This window comes from Mirounga leonina, unplaced genomic scaffold (genome assembly GCF_011800145.1).
Source record: "Mirounga leonina isolate KUSES-001 unplaced genomic scaffold, KU_Mleo_1.0 Mir_488, whole genome shotgun sequence".
Taxonomy (NCBI): Eukaryota; Metazoa; Chordata; class Mammalia; order Carnivora; family Phocidae; genus Mirounga; species Mirounga leonina.
Window position 1 is genome coordinate 12,574,894 of NW_023270777.1, and position 19,540 is coordinate 12,594,433.

Here is a 19,540-nt window from a genome sequence, read left to right on the forward strand (position 1 = left end):
CCTTTCATGCCCTTCTGGGGGCCTTGGACTCCCGTCTGGGTTGCCCTCACCGGCAGGGACCAGCACGTCCTGGGCCGTGAGGGCCCGTCCACCGTTTCCTTCAACAGCCGATCGCCGAGCGCCCACTCTGCGTCATGTGCCAGACTTATCTCCGTGTCCCCACTTTACAGATGAGGCCACCGAAGCCTGGAATGTATAGTTCAGTCTCACAAGTCTGAAGCCAGCCCCTGTGCCCCTACTCCTCCTCCGTCCTGCCCCCGCACTGAGTACTGAGAGCCCTTCCTCGGCAGGAGGATGCTTCTCCCAGCTCAGGGGCGCTGCTAGGGAGCACTGCTGGTCACTAGGGCTGACCTCTCTTGCCACCCCATGGGCTGGAGCAGAGAGGGGAGTCTGGATCTGGGCTGTGGCCCACATTATGTCTCCAGGGTTCTCAGGCCTATGTCCCCAGGCCTCAGTTTCTCCTCTGTAACATAATAGTTCCTACCTCATAAGACTCTTGTGTGGCTTAAATGAAAGAATGTCGTCCTTGGGGACAAGGTGTGGTGTATAGGACGTGCTCAGTACACATAAGCTTGCATTGTAGATCGTTGTTCTGAACGCAGACACAGAGCCCTTGCTCTGTGCCTGGCCCCGTGCTGGGTGGTTCTGCAGATGGATCAGGGACTAGAAGGCCAGCTTGAGGCTGGGGGCACTGGGGGTGCCTGGTGTGGTCAGGGCTGTCTCAGAGAGAAACCCCTGGGCTGCAGAGGGTTAGGGGAGGCCCCAAACCCAGCCTGGGAGCCTGAAGGACAAGCCGGAGGTTGGCCAGGAGGTGGACACCCTGGGGGTTAGGGGGACAGCCGGGGCAAAGGCATATGGAGCTGGGACCTGCTGGGAGTTCAGTGTGGCCAGAGATAAACTGTCAGGAAATGTCAAGTCATTTTCTTTCCAGAAACTCTTTCCTGGCCCTGCTGGGGCCATAGGAAAGGGGTTCCTGAAAGTGCTCGAGGCCCCCTGGAGCCGGCTGGCCTGGACAGAGACCACGAACACACAGTGTGGTCAGTGCAGGGACCCGTGGGTCTCTTCCCTCTGTACCCGCAGTGCCTGGCACAGAAATGCTGTTCCTGCGAGTCACAGTGATAGTGCGAATAATATTTGAGTATGCCAGGCGCGGTTCTAAGTTTTCATGAACTCATTCATCATCACGGCCATCACCTTTTATTACACCTGTGTTATAGATGGGGAAACTGAGGTCCGGAGTCCTGAAGTAACCTGCCCAAGAGCTACAGTGTGCATGAGGCTGGTGCTGAGGCAGGTGCTGCGGGCGGGTCCAGGGAGAGGGGAAGGGGGTTCTGGCTCCGGTTCAGGCAGGGTGACTGGGCGGGATGCTCCCGGGCTGGTCCCGTGTGTGGCCCCTGTTGTCCTGTGTGCAGCCCATGCACAGCCTGCCCTCTCTGGGCCCTGAACCTCTGCGGCCAGCCTGGGACTCCTTCCGCTCCCCAGTTGGGCCACAGTCTTGCTGTCCTAAGGTCCCTGGCAGGCCTGGCGTGGTGCCCTCTCGGGGTCCCCAGCAGGCAGATACCGGCCGGGGGGTGCTCAGAGGTGCCGCTGCCCTGACCTTGGAGTTGAAATGGGAGTGAGGGGCTGGTTGGTTCTCAAGTGCTTGCTGAGGTCAGAGATGAGTCCTGTCACACTCGGGCCTACTTTGTTCCCCCAGTCCTATGGGGCAGGAGTGACATCCTCATCTGACAGGCAGGGAAACCGAGGCTCAGAGAGGGGCAGGTGCCCGAGATATACAGCCAGGGAGTCACAGAGCCGGAACTTGAACCCAAAGCTGGCCCACTGCAGAGCTCGTGCAGGCTGGATTCAAGCAGAGGCACTCCTCGGGCTTTGCAGATAAGGTGAATGCACAGTGGCCCCGCCTGTGTGATCACGGCATGCAGGCCCCATGCTGTCTACCAAGTCCTCACATGCCTGCCCCAGCCCTCAGAGGCACTGTCAGGGCCCATCTTAGAGATGAGGACACTGAGGCCCAAGGAGGGGGCCAATCTGTTTGGTGGGATTTGGGGTTCTAGCCGGTTCTGCTACTAGGTGTCTCAGGGAAAGCCAGGGGTTAAGGGATGCCCTGGGAGTGGGCAGGGGGTTTTCAGAATTCCCCAGCCCAATGTTGATGAGCCCCGGCCTGTCCAGCTATGTGAGGGGTCCCATCTCTGTGAGGGCGATGACAAGAAGGGCTGTGATTTGAGTGCCCTTCCCATCAGTGGGGTCACCCAGGGCATGGATTCGCGCACATTATCGGTCAAGGTCACCTGCCGGGCTTCCATTCCTGGCTATGTGACCCTGAGCAAGTCACTTCGCTTCTCTGAGCCCTGGTGTCCTTATCTGTATAACAGGGATCAAGAGAGTACCTACGTCACAGGGCCACGCGGGGACTCAGGGAGGCCAGATGCTGGGGGCTCTGGGGCTGCCCGCCACCGTTAGATCCCACTCTGCCTCTGACAGACAGTGTGGCCTTAGGTAAGCACCTTCACCGCTCAGGTTCCTCCTCTGTCAAATGAGGATAATAGCAGACTCTGTCCTGTAGGGCCTTGTCAAGACACAGTGAAGCGGTCAGGGGAAAGCCCCAGTAAATGTGAGCGGTGGTCCTGCTACAGGCTCTCGGGCCTGGGCCACCCTGGAAGAGTGAAGGAAACGTCGGACATCTCCAGCCCGAGGGCCGGAGGTCACTTCCCGGAGGCCACCCCTGTGGGGGGTCCAGCTCCTGGCGGCCTGCAGGGAGCAGATCACCAGCGGTTTCAGCCCCGTGCACTCGGTCTGATGAAATATTTATAGCAGGCAGTGTTTTTGAGCGAGGCTAGGGAAGCGTCTGTGGGTTGTCCCTCCCGGCATAGGCCGTGAGGCTGAGGAGCTGGCCATGGGGATGAGAAGAGGTAGGAGCTCGTGAATAAATCATCGCAGGATCTGGGCTAATGGCCTGACTGTGGGGCAGCGCGTGCAATTAGTGCGCTAATTGTCCAGACAGGGTGACTTCGGTGTGGGCAAGGCCCAGTGTCCCCGGGTTTGCAAAGTGTCTGGTGTCTGGGGCGCCCTCTGCTGGGGCGCAGTGAATCTGGGAGTGGGCTCTCCCGGTATCTGGCGGTCAGGGCCCAGGGCGCCCACCTCATCCCTGCTTGCTGTCCTCTGAGGGGGGCTCCCGGGATTCTGAAGGGGAAACCCAGCAAGCTGGGCCAGATGTGGGACCTTGGACCAGCGTCTCAGCTCCGGGCAGCGCTCAGCTAGCTCAGGGACTGGGCCTCCGACCCGGTGGGGGTGGGGTAGCTGTGAGCAGAACCGGGGGGTACGGGGCTGAGCCTTGCCCCCTCCCAGCCCTCCAGCTCCTTTTCTTTTCCCAGCCTCTTTGGTTTCAGTGATTTGGTTTTTTTTTTTTTTTTCCTTTGAACCAAGACTGTCCCAGCTTAGCTCGCTCCTGCCCCGTTGCCAAGGTGACCAGACCATCTCTGCCATCCCATGGCCACTGCCAACCAGCGTTGGGCGAGGGTGAGGGACTATAGTGCATGCACGTGCACCTACCCTGAGCACACACCCATGTGTGTGCCACGCCTCGTAAAGCTTAAACATATACACACACGCGTGCAAGAGCCGATACGCAGAGACCTCCGCCACGGTGTCCAACCGCGGCCCAAACGTAGGCACAGAGCCGTCCTTGGGAAGCTCGGGCCCATGTCTGTGCGTGGACTGCCCACGCAGTAGACCGCACGGCACCCCTGTGTTCCTGCAAAGGAGCAGGGACACACAGATTGTGCACACGATGCACATATGTGCGCTGTCCCGTGGGAGACGCAAGCGGGCGGGGCCGTCCACTCCACACCTCCCACTTCTACCCACACCCTAACTCTCAGCATGAGCGCCTCCTCTGGTCCCCGGAGCTGCGTGCAGGTGCAACCTGGGGATGAACACCTCCTAACCCCCGCCTCCCAGGCCCTGTACCCCTTGGCGGGGTGGACAGCCTCAGGCCATTGCAACCCCAGCCTCCCACAGCACCACGGACCACTCCGGGGACTTCCTTGCCCCTTGGGGGGATAATCAAGGCTCGAGTTCTAGGCACCAGAGGGCTGGAACCGAGGCGCTCTTGGCAGGGGCTCATTCAGCAGCACCCCTGTGACTTGCTGCCATCCTTCTCCTGTTTTTCCCCTACTCCTAGAACCACCTCCCAAATAAACTTCCCGCTCCCAAATCCTTCCCTCAAGGTCTGTTTCTATATAGGGTCAGGTGCCTACACATCACTGACACTTCTAGAAAAACATGTACCCACACCCCAGACCTTACGTCCATGCAAGGCTGTGCCCACACGTGAGCACCTACTGTGTGCTGGACCCCGATCTGGGCACTTTGCAGAGATTAACTCTGTTAATTCCCCAACAGCTGTACCAGGCAGGCAGTAAAATTAGGCCTGTTTAACCGATGTGGAAATTGAGGCAAGGATTAATCCTATAATTGTGTGTCTTCCTGGCAGAGGCAGGGCAAGCTGGAGTAGGCAGGGCCGTGACCAGTGTGGGGAGAATCTCTAGCGCCCCAGTATCTCCCTCTGGCTGGCAGATGCTGGTGTGAGAATGGGAGTAGGAAGCAGCCTCCTTCCTCCTCCTAGCTGCTGCCCAAGCACCCCAGCCCCTGGACCCAAACGACCTCTCCAGAATACCTCACCTGAGGAGGAGACAGTCCTCCAGCACTGAAGGGCCTGTGGCTTTGGCGTGCGGGGGTCTCTCTCGGACCCTGGTTCTTCTTCTGGGGACATGACATGTGGGCAGTGGTCCCTAGGCTTGTTGAGAGACACACGCAGTAGGTGCTACATAAAAGCTTCGGGCATGAGAAAAATTTTCCTGGGGTTCTCAGTGGCTGTCCCACCTGCTCTCGGGACAGAGACCTGCTGCTCACGCCCCCTGTTCCAGGACAAATGTCCCCAAACCTACCTTATCCTCTTGGACGCAGGCTCGGAGGGGGCCAATGGCTCAAGGTCACACAACAGGAGCCAGACAGGGTTCCGACACCAGTCCCCTGCTTCCCCACAGCACCAGTTAGCTGTGAGGGCAGGTAGACAGCGGCGCACAGCCAGGGAAGCCTCCCTGTAAGAGGCCGTCCTGAGACACCTGGAGACACTGTGGTTTCTCCTAGAGACATTAGCGCTAGGCTTGGGTGGTCAGGGACAGGGTCTATGTTCCCATCGCCCTGGAAGTCCTGGATTCCCATGCCCTCTGCTGTGGAGCAGCTGTGTGGCCCTGGGCAGGGTGCTCACCCTCTCTGAGCCCGTCTCTGGCCTCTGTCAAGAGGAATGACACCGTGAACCAAAGTAGCATATGTCAGTGCTGGGCATGCCTGATGCCCTGTGGGGGTGCCGCTCCCGTTTGTCGGGGCTGGAAAAGCGTGTGTGATGGTGAAGTCGGGGTCAGGCAGCTATGGGGGCAGAACGTCGGTTGCCCTCTAGCTATGGGTCCCTTTCCACCCTGAGCTTCAGTCTCATTGTGACATTGGGCCAAGAAGAGCCTGCACCTCACCCAGGACTAGACAAGGGAATGCATGGAAGACGATGCTGTCAGTACTCTTCCCTGTTCCTGGCCTGGACCCCGGAAGGACTCCCAGGTGACTCTGGGCTTGACATGGGACATCATAGGTGGGTCACAGGCCGAGGCCCCGCCCAGGTCCTCTCAGGCCTCATCTTGCCCCCTTCCCTCTAGCTGACCCCCCTCCATCGGCCAGTAGCTCCTTCTCGCCTCTGGCCTGTGCATTTGCTGTTCCCCGTGGAGGCCTGGCTTTCTCCCCGGCGGCCAGACCGCACCTCCCCACGTGGCTGGACAGCCCTTGGTGCGGCCTGAACGGTCTTCATTTGTTCCTTTTCTTCTGAAATGTCTGTCTCTCATCCTGCCCGTGATGAACGGACCCGGGGGGCAGGGGCTTTTCACCCCGTTCACACCACACCTTGTACGGGGCCTCTCTGGAGTCGGTGCTCCCTGCAGACCTGGCTGTGGAATGGACGGATGACTGAGCGAACGAGATGGCCCAGGCCACCCCAGCATGTCACACGGGATGCCCCAGGCCCGCGCCGGCTGGCTGGGGATGCCTTTGATGTCCTCGAGAGCTCGGGATGATATTTTTGAACGCATGACAGAGCCCACAGAGGACCGCAAAGGAAAGCAGACACGGGACCGTTCATGGACACGTGCTGTTAGAATGTGCAGCGCGGTCATCAGCACGCTCTGGCTTCATGACGCCTTCCGTAGAGAGAGCTCTGGGGGCCCCAGGACCGACCGCGCCGAGCACCCCGCTGCTGGCCTTCACTGCCTCCACCTGTGGCCGAGGGAGCGGTACATTTTGCAGAGAGAAAAGGGAACGTTCATGTGTTTTTCCCATCGAGTTCAGAGAGCCCTGGATTTCATTTTTGGGCCCCAGGGTAGGACCTGCTGGAACGTGCTAAGGGGAGGCAGGCATGGGGATGTTTCCCAGCTGGGGGGACCCCCCAACACCCCGAGGCTTGGCCCGGAGCCCCCCTGCTGCCATGGCAGAAAGCGGACATTTCCGGCTCTGTGGGCTTGCCCAGAGCTCAGAGGGGGCTCTGATGAAGAGAGCCCGATCCCTGCTCTCTGCGGGACCGCACAGCTGTGAGCAGTTAGCAGGGGAAGGAGGTGCGAGACCCCTGTTCAGGCCACAGCCTTCTCCCTGAGACAAAGTGAATAAGACTCAGAAGAACCTCTCATTGGGCCGATAGGGAAACTGAGGCCCAGAGAGGGCAAGGTCTCATGATGAGTTGAGACTGAAGCGGTCTTGTGGTGCGGGCCTCAAGGGTACTCCTGGGTCACAGGGGCAGATTCGGGGGATGCCTTCTGAGGCTCAGTCCTCATTGCCCTCCTTAGTCTCTTCCAGAACCCAGCCCCATGCTCGGGGCAGTCAGACCCAAGCCTTGGCCTCACGGGGCTCCTGGCCTGGCGGGGAGACAGGGAGGGATAGGTAGTGGTCTGGACAGGATGGTCTGATCAAGGACAGAGGGAAGCCCTAGGGTGGGGGCTTGGAAGTGGGTGTTGAAGGATGCATAGGAGTTTGAGGGAGAATGAGGAAGAAAGGGCATTGGGCAGGGGGTCTGGCGTGTGGCAAGGCAAGGAGATGGGAAGCATTTGCTCTGAGCACCACTTCTGGGGCATGGGTTATTACTGCCACTGGCAGATGAGGAAGAAGCCCAAGTGCTCCCATCTATCCAGCTGCCTGTGGGTCCCCGGCCGAGTCCTCTCTCCTTCTGAGCTGTTTCTGTCCCCTCTCACTGCCTTTCTTCTCCCTGGCACACTCAGCTCCCACCCTCTTTCCCTCCCTCCAGTTCCTTGAACGCGTGGAGCAAAATTCCAGCCTCAGGGTCTTCATTCTTTTTTTTTTTTTTTTTAAAGATTTTATTTATTTATTTGAGACAGAGAGAATGAGAGAGAGCACATGAGAGGGGGGAGGGTCAGCGGGAGAAGCAGACTCCCCGCCGAGCAGGGAGCCCGATGCGGGACTCGATCCCGGGACTCCAGGATCATGACCTGAGCCTAAGGCAGTCGCTTAACCAACTGAGCCACGCAGGCGCCCAGGGTCTTCATTCTTGCTGTTCCCACTTCAGGAACACTGTCCCACGTTCTCTCCTTGTGTTGCTCTCAAGTTAAATGTCACCATTTTCTGAAAGACCTCTAGAACAGTGCCCACCTTGCCTCGATTTACTTGCTGTCCCCCCACAACATGTTTTTTTGTCTGTCTTACTCCACGTGAATGTTGGCCCCAAGCACCCTGTCTGCACACAGTGCAGGCTCAGTACATACCTGCTGAGTGAGTGAGTAAATGTTAAGTGTGATTCTGGTAAGCAGATGAAGGCCCAGGGCCTTGGCAGTGCTCCCAGACCTGAGCTAGGGTGAAGGCACGGTTCTTCTAGAAAGCCCCCTCTATTTTCCTGGACTCCTGATCTTTGAGCTCAGCCTCCTGTCCATGCCAGCAGGAACCGCAGGCCCCTCAGAGGTCTGCCAGGCCCTCCCAGTGCATTTTTTGTTCCCCAAATAAAGCCAGATTTACCAAATGAGGAGGCAAAGAAAGGGAAGAGAACCAGCTGTCCCTCTGTCCCCCCAGCAGAGCGCTGGTCACGGGGGGACTGGGGACAGGGGCTCAGGCTCTGATCCTGCCCAGCCTTATCCTAGACAGGCCCCACATGGGGCCCAGCCTGTTATGAAGAAATGCAAGACAGGTCTGGAGGGCTCTGGAGGGAGGAGGTGCCTGGAGCACAGAGAGACCAGAGGAAGGACACCGGGCTCCTAGACTCAGCTCATAGATGAGTAACCCTGGACATGGCCATGCTCCTCTCTGTGCCTTATTTACTCCTCTGTCAAAAATGCTTGTGTATGACACCTGGAACATTCTTTAATGGTACGCAGCCAAAGCCAGGCACTCTGTTCCAGGGCCCAAGACATGTGAGGACTCGGCAAGGAGCAACAGGGGACCCAGGGAAATCTTGGAAGGCTTTATAGAGGAGGTATCCTTCGTAATTGAAGGATGCTTTGAGTTCTGGAAGGCAGCTGAAAGCATTCCACTGTGAGGGGCCATCTCATGCTGAGGCTCTGAGGCATGGACGTTCCTGAGTCATCACTTGCTGGGGGTCACATGATCTTCAGTGGAGAGCCCACCTCTAGCACTATGTTCATTCCTATCATGTCCTTTTCTGTTGTTGATTTATAAGCACTCTTTATATATTAAGCACACCAATCTTTTTTATAAGAAATGTTTTCATTTACTGTTTTGGCTTATGATGGATTTTGGTAAATTTTCCTGCCTTGTCTTTCATGGTCTTCCTTGTCCCAGGCTGTTCTTGTCACTTTATCTCAGGTCTTTGCTCTCCTGTGAACATGCTGGGTGCTTAGGAAATGTCTGAGACTCCAATTAAGTTGAAGCTTGAAAAATTACAGCTTTAAGAAAAATAGAGGCCACGGTGCCTTTGCTCACTGTGTACCTCCCCCTGGGGTTCCTTCCCATTCTTTCCATCTGTTCATTCCTTCCTGCCTGGAGTGAGGTCCAGCCCAGGCCCTCTAGGGACCTATTGCCCCCTCTCTAGAGTGAGTCGGGGCTCAGATATGTGATGATGGGAGGCGGTGGGGGACCAGGAAATCTCCAGCTGGGCAATCTCCACGTATTAACTTGATGAAACCCCATGAGATGGATACCATTACTAATCCCATTTTACAGGTCAGAAAATGGGCTCAGAGAGGTTATATGACTTGGCCAAGGTCACACAGGAAGGGACAGAGATAGGATTTAAACCCAGGCCATTTTGCCCCAGAGCTCATACTTTCAGATTTCCTTCTGGCACCTCATTGCCGTTGGGATCAAGTCTAAGTTCGTTAGTATGATATTCGGTGCCTCTCAGGTCCTCAGTTTCTTCATCTGTCAAGGTCACGCCTTGGCCCCAGAGCCTATGCACACAGGCACTTCTCTGTTAGTAGGGTGATGAAGTGTGTCCCCGCCTGTCTCTCTACACCCTCCTCAGCCCCAAATCCCTTAGGATCCTGGAATGCTGGGTTTGGAAAGGCCAGCCCTGGGGTTGTAGATAGGAACAGGGAGGCTCAGAGGCGGGGAGAGCCGTGCCCAAGGCCCAGTGTGTGAGGAGCAAAGTCCGATGAGCATCCCGATCCATGGGACTCTAGGTGCCCCTCATGGCACTGCGGTCCGTCTCAGGCTGGGCTTTCTCCTGCTGCTCCCTCCAGGAAGCCCCCCTGAGCCCTGACTGTGTTAGACGTCTCCCCTGGGCTCTGAGGGCTCTGACTGTGGCTCTGATCCAGCCTTGTTGTGATTGCTGGTTTACTCACTGTCTCCCTTGCTTGGCAGGGTGCCCCACGGGGGCAGACATTTGCCGGTCTATCCAAGTCACTGGTGCCCAGCTGAGCCCGGCACGAGCAGACCTTCAGGAAAGGTTGACTGCAAGAGGGAGGCCCAGAGAGGGACAGACCCCTGCCCCAGGTCACACAGTGAGTGAGAGCTCTCACTGGGGCAGAGCTGGGAGCCCATGAAACCCCTAAGACCCTTTAGGTCCATGTGCTCCTGGGCCGGGAGATTAGGGACGGAGCAGTGTGTATAATGGCCACTCTAGTGGAGAGCTCCCAGGGGCCTCTGTCCTCGGCTACTCCCACAGGCCTGGGGCCAAGGACACCCTGTGTCCCTCCTGTCCCCACCTGCTCTAGAAGGATGTTCTCAAGATAAAAATACCCTCTGAAACATTCCCCAGTGTCTGGCATGAGCTGTCGTCCATCCTGGGGGCCAGAACCTCCTGCCCCGGCTTCACCTTGGGGCTCAGAAGGCAGATGTCCACTTCCCCTGGCCATTTGGCCCAGCCTGTCCCTGGGATCAGGGTGCCCAGCCCCAGCCCCTGGACCGTGAGGGGCCTGCGGGCTGCCGGCGGCGGCTGCAGCCAGCGTCTGCTGGGCCCTGCCTGCCGGCCAGAGCCGTCGAAGCACAGAAGAAGGAGGCAGCCAGGCTCCTGCTTCTCCTGCTTCCTTGCCTCTTGGGGTGCACTTGGAGAGGGCCCCACGGGACTGCGTGGGAGGGCCAGGGATACACATGCCACCTTTCCATCCTGTCGGGAATCCCCACGTCTGCTCTCAGAGCCGGAAAGAGAACCCTCCAGAGAACCCAGGAGGGGCCGGCCCTTACCCTGGCTCTGCACCGGGGACAGGGCTTCCCTTTACTCCCCTGACAGTGTCCTGAGGTCGGTGGGGTCTACCTCTTTTGCAGATGAGGAGACCGAGGCCCAGGAAGGGCCCTTCGTGAGCGGGGGTCAGCCGGGCCTTGGATTAGGGAGTCGGGGCTCGCGGGCCCCCTGGGGCCCGACCCCAGCGGAGGCCTGCGGGCCGTGAGCATGACAGCTACCTCCTCCCAGAGCGTGGCTGTTCCAGGCCCCGTGCCCAGAGCGCACCTCCCTCAGCACGCTGAGTGGCACGGCACATCCGCTGGGCAGGCGTCATCGGCCCATTTTGTGGAGAAGGAAGCTGGGCCTCAGGAAGGGGAAATGCCTTGCCCTGTCCCCGGGCAGTTCCAACGCCAGCCTTGGCCAACACACTGGCCCCGGCGGGGGAGGGGCGCAGCTTCAGTGTCCGTCCGGGCCCTGCCCTCGCTGGCTGGGAGTCTGAGGGCCAGTCTGGCCTGTCTGGGCTCGGGCTGCTCCCATGTTATGTGCAAGCTCCGCCCCGCCCCCCAACCTCTCCTATCTGGGCCCGTGCCCACGACCCGGGAAAGCATTTGGAGAACTTCAGAGGTTTGAATTCCCATCATGGGCTGCTGTGGCCACCCCAGAGTGGCAAGGGGGAGCACCTGACAGGGTGTCCAGAGACCTGGGTTCCTGTCTCCAAACTGCCACTCACTCAGTGGCTTTGTGACCTTGGGCCAATCACTTTTCTGCTCTGAGCCTCCGTTTCCCTGTAGAATGGAGCTAATTTGTGCCCCCCTCACAGGTGAGAACACATGTGATTGGATTTGTGGGTCTGGAGAAAGCCCCTTTAGGACCCGGGGCATCAGAAACCAGGCTGAGAGAGCCTGGGGCAGGCAAGTGACCAAGAGGAAGTAGGGTGGGGCAGACTGTCTCGCATCCTTCTCCCTAAACTTCTTTGGCTCCCGTTGCCCTGCGACATCTCCTTTTTTGGAGTTCCAGCTCCAGGTGACCCAGGGCAAGTGACTTAGCCTCTGTGAGCCCCAATTTCTGTGTCTGTCTGGCCGGGAGAAGCATCGTTCCCTCAAGGTGAGGCTGTGAAGGTTGCAATAACTGAAGTCAGGAGCTGAGCCCTCAGGGCCAGGCACAGTGTAGGGCCATTCAGGGGGAAGGGCAGAGATCAGGGACTTGGGCACTAGTCCTTGCCATGGAGATTCCCAGCCGTGTGATGTGGGTCTACAATGGAGCCTCCCTGAGCCTCAGTTTCCCCATCACTTCGAGAGTGTCAGGGCTAAGAGAGGAACCCTGCAGACCCATAGCTGCTGCTCAGGGAATGATGAAGGATGGGGAAGCAGGGGGCTGAGGACTGGGAGTCTTGAGGTAAGAGCCTGGAAGGAGAAGAGGGACCAGCAGGACATTCCCTTATGGAGTAAGCAGAGGCCCAGAAAGGGGAAGTGAGTCACCCAAGGTCTCACAGCTTGTGACTGGCAGAGGATTTGAACCCCGGTCTGTGTGCCTCTAAACCCACCGCTGTCACCTGCCCCAGGAGGCTTATGATGTGGCGGTGACTCACCCACAGTTCCCTTGATCCCAGCCAGAGAAGCCAGTGCGACAATGGATGGCAGCCAGCTCAGCTGTGAAGGGGTGGGACTCTGTGGCCTCAGTGGCCGAGAGGTGGGGGAAGGTGAGAAGGGCCTCTCAAGTCGGCTTGCCTCTGGAAACTCACGGAGCACCTTCCTGCCACACTGTCCTCCGATCCCCACAGCACGCTGGGGAGAAAAGCAGGGGCCCCTTTGACAGTGGGAAAAGTGAGGCTTATGGGTTGCTGGGACCACATAGGATGCGTGTATGCCCAAGGCAAGTGTCTGACAAGTTACCGACGTGCACCCATCCACACACACATTTATCCACCCGTCTACTCATCTGTCTATTCATCTATCCCGTTCACCCAACTGCTTCGTCCATCCACCCATCCGTTCGTTCACTTGCTCATCTCCCCACCCACTCATCCATCTGCCTGTCACCCACCCATCCAGACACCCACCCATCCATCCGTCCATCTATAATCCACCCACTCACCCACCCATAATCTACCCACCCATCCATCCATCATCCAGCCATCCAGCCGTCCACACACCCACCTACCTAACCATAATTCATCCATCTATCCATGATCCTTCCATCCGTCTGTCCTTCTGTCCATCCACACTTGAACCCCGTGGTTGGCATTGGGAAGGCTCTGCAGGTGGTGGCTAGGAGCCTAGGTTAGGGACCTGAGTTCCTCTGTGACCTTAGGAACATTCCCAAACTGCCTACCTCTCTGGACTGAGAACAGCAATAGTTCCAACCTTGGGGGGTTGTTGTGAGGATTACATGAGCTCATGTAAGGATGGTGGTAGGTAAGATTCACTTTGGCTGTGATTTGGGGGTCAGACCACATGGAGCATAGGGGTACCACAGAGGGGTAGGTAAGGAAGGTCCGTGGAACACCTACCGCAGTGTCTGTAATCAGTAGGCACTCCGTAATTATCAGCTGTTATTTTCTCTGGGGACCCATCTTGTTCTGCCCTTCTTTGCTTCTGAATGGTTTTATAGACAGACTCACAAGCTGCGCACGCGTAGGCCTCAGGGGTTTGGGCTGGAGGCCTCTTCCACCTCCCACGGGACCCCGAGGGAAGCAGCAGAAATGTGGGTTTAGGTGGAAATTTCCGACTTTGGAGCCCTTGTGAGGAGAGCAGCCTCATCTACAGTAACTTGGCTTTGCTCTGTTAACTTTAGGGTCTTCTAGCGACCGATTCCTCTCCAGCTGGGGTCTGGGAAATGGCAACCACTGCTGACACAGCCTTGAAGACAGCCACTTGCCCGCTCAGCACCGTTACTTAGAAGATAGCATTCAAGAGGTAAGATGAAGGTCACTGATGTACATCTATCCATCTAGTCATCCATGCAACCAAACACTTATCTGTCTACTTACCTATCCACTCACCTCTCCAGCCTCTCAGTCACCCATCGTCCACCCACTAGCTCCACACATCCCCCCAACCATCTGCCATCCGCTTATCTGTCCAGTCCCCTACCCAATGCATCCAGCCATCTTTCCTTCCACGTATTCACCCATTTCCCAACCATTCACCCACCATCCCAGCCATTCATCCATGCACCCAAATACCCACCTGTCCTTCCATCCACATCCATCCATCTAGTCATCCATCTGTCTGCCCACTGACCCATCCATCCATCTATCCATCTCTTCATCCACCTACTAATCCATCCACCCAATTCATCGAATTATTTTCTATCCACCTAACCCATTCATCTTTCTGGCTGCCACCCATCCACGCATCCATCCATCAGTCCCATTTACTCATCGTGCGCTCAACCACCCACCTATGCATACATCTCTCACCTCATACATCAATCCATCGTGTTCCTCATCCATCTCCTACTCCGCTGCATATTCCCTCATCCTTTTGTCTGGTCAGTGAGCATTTCTTGGGTGTTCCCTCTGTGCCAGGCCTGTACCAGCCTCTCTGGACCTCTGAGGTTGGCCAGAGATGGGGCCTGGGCAAGCTCAACTCTTACTTAAGGTAGAAGGTAGCTTCTGGCCATAACAGGAAAAGCCCAGGGCCAGAGGATCCCAAAGGGTTCTGTGGGAGTGGTGGCCTTCAGCTGATCCCTGACAGATGGGAGGATTATAAAGATGCACTTTGGCTGTGATTTGGGGGCCAGACCACATGGGGCAGAGGGGTACCACAGCACAACCCAGTAGAGGCCTGTTGGTGTGTCCAGACAGGAGTGGCCTGGACAGGAGGGAGGACATAGGTCAGGAAATGGTGGACAGCTTTGAGAAATCAGGAGTCAAACCACACAGGACCTGGTGAGGGAGTGGATATGGAGGCTGAAGGAGAGAGAGAGGAGACCAGGCTTCTGGCTCAGGCAACTGGGGAAGTGGTCAGGTTGCCAAATGGCTCTATGAGGAGGGACAAGAGGGGAGGCTGAGGATGAGGAGGGACAGGAGGGGAGGGTGAGGATGAGGAGGGGCAGGAGGAGGGGGATGGGAGGACGGAGAAGGAAGAAAGGAGAAAGAGGAGGGGGAGGAGGGGGAGGAAGGAGAGGGGAATGGGCGGAGGGCTGAGGTTTGGGAGAAGAGGAGGAGCCATACTGACCACGTGGTGCTGCGGGACATCCGGGAGAGGAGGCTCGGGTCTGGGGAGGCAGCACAGACCAGGCCTGTCGGGTGGGGGCTGCCCCTCAAGGAAAGCTGCTCTGGGGCATTGGTTCCCTGGCCTGGGTGCTGCGTGAGCCGAGTGCGAGCCGGCGGCCGGAGAGAGCTGTGGGGCGGAAAGACTAGGGTTAGTGGCGGGAAATGGAGCGGGCGGGCCTTGAGGCGGGGAGGGCTGGGGGCACATCTGCGGCCTCCTACTACTGTGTCCTGGCTGTTTCTCTCCTTGCGCCCAGCATGGGCTTGGCACAGAAAACCTGCACTGTGTTGACCCCGGCTGTGTGTAGGCCACGGTGTGGGCAAAGGGCGTCTGCACACTGGGGAGGGGAGGTTGGCGTGGAAGGGGCAAAGGGGATTGTCATCTTCTTCCCCATTGTGAGAATGGAAATAGTGCCCCCAGCCCTCCATCTCCGCTCCACGCCAACTCTTGGCCTCCTCTCGGGCCTGTGGTGCGCCAACATGTTGGGCAACCCCCACCCTGGCTGTCTGTCTGTCTGTCTTATCGCCACGCGGTGCTGCCAGGGCCTGAAGGACTGAGACGGGCACTCAGTCTCAGGCCTGCGGTCTGGCCCTGGGGCCTGGGGGTGATGGGGGTTGGTTTCTCTCCCACCCTCTAGACTGGGAACTTGCGGCTTAGTGGCCGTGTGACCCTGGGCCAGTGACTCAGTCTTCCTGAGCTTCAGTTTCCTCATCTGGAAAATGGGGATAATAGTCATAAGGTTGCTGAAGGGATTCAATGAGATTATTGGAGCTCTTAGACCCCGGCTGGGCATGGAGTGAGCACGCAGCGGGGATTGATCACTCTACTCCTGACTCTGAAAGCACTGTGGCCGGCGGAAAGGCCAGGGCGGCGGGGGGGGGGGAGGCTTGAACCCCTCCCACTCTTGTAGTTAGTGTTTTCTTGACATCTGAGACTGAGGGCCCCCGCCTTGCCCTCTTTCCCTCCCGGATGTCACTGAAACCTGAGGTGCCCAGAGCCTCGGGACGGGCCATGCGGTGTCCTGCTCCATCCGGAGGCACCTCCCGGTGACTTTTGGGCCCCACCGTTGGGTCATGTGGTAGCTGCCTCTCTAAAAGCTCCCAGTCCGGGCCCTGTCATGCCCTGAACGCCCTGGTGGCCTGGAGTCTGTCTGTGTCCACAGAGCTGTGGCCGGCAGGGAAGTGGGCTCAAGAGACAGCAGGGCTGGGGACAGCTTCTCCATCTCTCGGAGGCGTGTGGGTCTGTGCTCTCCACCACCCCTTCTCTGTCTGCTGGACTTGCTTCACTCCCCGCCTTCAGTGTCGAAGTCACCTCGTCTAGCTCAGGTAGCGCACCCCGGAGCCTCCCTCCTGGTCCCCTCCAGACAACACCTGGGATCCCCACTGGCCGACCTGGGCATCTGCCAACAGTGATACCAACTGTTGACTTTACTGTCTCATCCAAGCCCCCGAGTTACTTTGTGACCTGGGACAAGTCTCAAATCTATGAAATGGGGAGCCGGCCTCCTTACTTGCTGAGGGCTCTTCTAGCAAAACGAATCTATAGCATTTCTTATCTGATCTAACTATACGCATCCATTGAGCAAGAGTCAAACAGGCCTGCATATCCCTGGTTGAGGATATTGTCCCACATTTCTTCAGTCGAGTCTTTACAGACTCCAGAGCTGCATGACCTTCTTGCCACCCCTGTGTTTGTGTCCACGGAGTGCGCTTGGGATGTTTGGCAAGTTTGCGGTGCTGGGGTTTCTATTCATGGGTCCTCTTCTGGATCTTTCTTTGTGGTGATGCATTCACCAAGAGCCTGGGAGAGGCTCCCCACACCCCTGACATCACACACACACACATGCACACACAGGGCAGAATGGGGCCACAGGAAGCTGAGGACTGGACTGATACCTGGAGCTCCACCTCTTATCTCTAATCCTTAGTTTCTGGGTCACTTTGGACAGTGACTCTGCTCATACTCTCAGTTTCTAGCGGAGAAACGGGAGCAAGGTGTGAACATGACCTTGTTGATTTTTTCTGTGTGGTTTGGGGAGGAACATCAGCAGAAGAGGGGTTTCCCAAGCCTGTGTGACACAGTCTGGGCGGGTCCCAGGTACCCAGCCCAGGCAGACACACCAGGAGTCACTGTAGCTCCCTTACTGGCCTGGGAGCTGGCCGGGTGCGAGGCTCCCCAGCTGGTGGGAGCAGCATGCCAGGCTGGGCTCTCCGGCCTTCGAGTCTTCCGATTCTGTCCCTTGCAGGCCTCGAGCTGCTCAGAGCCCCAGCTGGAGCAGCCATGACCTGCTGGACGTCCCTCAAGGCCTCCGGGCCACGTAAACCCGCCCTCTGCGGTCCGGTGGCCTCCCGCCGGCATCTAAGTACCCGGGGTCCTGGCCACCTCTGCCTGGAGGGTCCAGGAATCTGGGGCTGAGCCATCTTCTTGGCGCAGTATTCGGGGCCCCCACAACCGCCGGCTCCCTGCCTCCTGGCCTGGGCGGAAGCAGCGTCCACCATGACAGCCCCAGGCCTCGGCACCTCAGACCCATGGTGAGGTGGTCAGCTGGAGTAGCGGTGGGGGGAGGATGGCAGTGTGAAAAGAGGCCCCCGCAGAGCCTGAAGTCCCCAAGGCAGGAGACCTCGCATTAGACAAACCGGTTCGAATTTCAGCTCTCCTGCTTACTGGCTGTGTGGCTTTGGGGAAGTCACTTAACCTCTCGGAATCTCCGTTCAGAGTAGAGGTAATGACAGTAGCCACCTTCTTGGGGTTTTGAGCGGAGAATCTAAGACCGTTTGCTGATGTGTGTGGCCTGCTCTCTCTGCACTTTGAGGAGTGGGCAGGAAGAGCCATGACTGTTATATACGTGCCAGCTCTGGGGATCCAGAAGCACCTGGCAACGGAGACAGACCCCAGGAGGGGTTTGCAGCCTGGCTGCTCATGCGGACTTCTCCCGCACCTGTCTCCCAGGTGTTTGAAGCAGAGGTCAGATGTCATGCTCCCTCCGAGGCCCTGGCTGCACCTGGTCACACAGACCGGGGCTAAATCCCAGTGTTGCCTCCTCCTGGCTGTGTCACTTCCAGTGTCTGCGTCTCTGGTGGGTGCCCAGCCACCTGCCTCTCTGCCTCTGGCCCGGCTGCCCTGGGACCTCCTTACCTGGGGCTTCATTGTCTTCTGGGCACTCAAGGGCTCCCAGCCTCGTCTAACACTGGCCTCCTAGTGTGACCAGGTGGGTATTAAGGGTGGATGGGGCCCTCATTGGTGGGGAGGAATATGCCCAATTCGTCAGCGCCCTGGCCAGGCCTGCCGGCCGGGGGTTGTCCCCCTCCTTCCAGCCCAACCCCGCTGAGCCAGGCTGAGGGCCTGAGCACTTGCAGGCCTGATGCTAATGGCCAGATGGCCTCAGTGCCATAGGGCCAGGCGGCACCATGGCCTCCGGCCTGTAGATGCCTCAGCCTGGCACCAACAGGCCAGGCCGGAGCCAGCGGGGCACTGGGGGAGGGGCAGCTGCCGGCCTGTCTGGGGGCTGAACCTGTGCTATGGGCCAGGAGAACAGTGTTTGTCCGGCTGTGGGTGTTACGCCGTGGGACATGCCTGAGACTGCTTGGTGTGTGTGAGTGCGTGCGTGCGTGCGTGCACCAAGCCCACCGAGTGCTCCCCTGGCTGGGCCAAGGACGGAGACGCTCCTGAGTGCCCCCTACGTGCTGTCATTACAGGTGAGAAAGGCAGCGAGGGGGAGGTCCCTGGGCTGGGGTCAGTCAGTGATCCCTCTGGGCCCTGAATCGTGGAACCCCTCCGAGCTACCGATGGGGAGGCAGGGGGCGTGGTGTGTGGGTGCTGAGAGTGGGTGCCTCGGGGCGGAGCGCTTGAGCATCTGCAGGGTGTCTTCGGGGCCAGGCTCTGTTCGAAGCCCTGGGGGTGAGACAGCAGTGAACCAAACAGGGAACTCACAGGGCTCTGGTGACCAGTGGTCTCATGGTGGGAACAGCGGGTGAGCGCAGCCCCGTGCATGGCCTTCCCATTACTATTACCACATTGTTAGGTCAGAAGTCGGTGCTTTGGGGTTACAGTGACGACCTGGGGGAGGGGTTACAGTCTCCCATGGGTGCAGGAAGATGCTTCTGTGGCATGGAGGCCAAGGACTGAAGGAGGTGATGCAGTGGGAGGATGTCCGGGTGGAGAGTGTGCGGGACAGTCCTGAGGAACAGCGCGGAGGCTGGGAGCTGCAGCGGGGCGAGCGAGGAGGAGCCTGGAGGTGACATCCGAGGGGCCCCGGACTCCACTCACGCAGGCCTCACAGGTGCCAGCAGAGACCGGCTTTGAGCAGAGGATGGACAGGCTCCCCCTGGCTGCCTCTGGACTGGGGTGGGGGCAGGAGCACGGAGGTTGGCGAGGCGGCCACCATGCTGGTCCAGGTGGGTGATGATGGGGACTCAGGCCATGAGGGTGGGAGAAGAGGTAGGATCCTAAATATACTTCGGAAGCAGAGGCTTTGGGGTAGGGCTAAGATGGGTTGAGGATGAATCCAAGGTTTTTGGCCAGATCTCCTGGGAGGATCGAGTGTCAGTTTTCCAAGCCAAGAAGGAGGGTGAGCAGCTGGCTGAGGAGGGAAGATGGAGAGCTCGGTTGGGGGTGAGTGAGGGCGCAGGCGGCCGCCCGGCCACGTCCCAGGGCCCTGGGTGGGGGC

General features: G+C 58.4%; 1 protein-coding gene across 6 annotated transcripts in view; it reads left to right on the plus strand.

The window, feature by feature from the left end:
• KCNJ12 (potassium inwardly rectifying channel subfamily J member 12) overlaps positions 1-19,540 on the plus strand; it is a 43,992-nt gene that overhangs the window by 19,300 nt on the left and 5,152 nt on the right. The window contains exons 2-3 of one of the 6 annotated variants that reach the window (XM_034989789.1): positions 13,451-13,572; positions 19,396-19,485. The exons of 1 other annotated variant lie outside the window; for it this stretch is intronic. In XM_034989789.1, the coding sequence (XP_034845680.1) occupies positions 19,467-19,485 (19 nt within the window). In that variant the 5' untranslated portion in view covers positions 13,451-13,572; positions 19,396-19,466. Of the gene's footprint in view, positions 1-13,450; positions 13,573-17,290; positions 18,570-18,613; positions 19,269-19,395; positions 19,486-19,540 lie in introns of those variants that run through there. 4 more of the 6 variants (XM_034989790.1, XM_034989792.1, XM_034989791.1 and 1 more) reach the window with 4 other exon arrangements.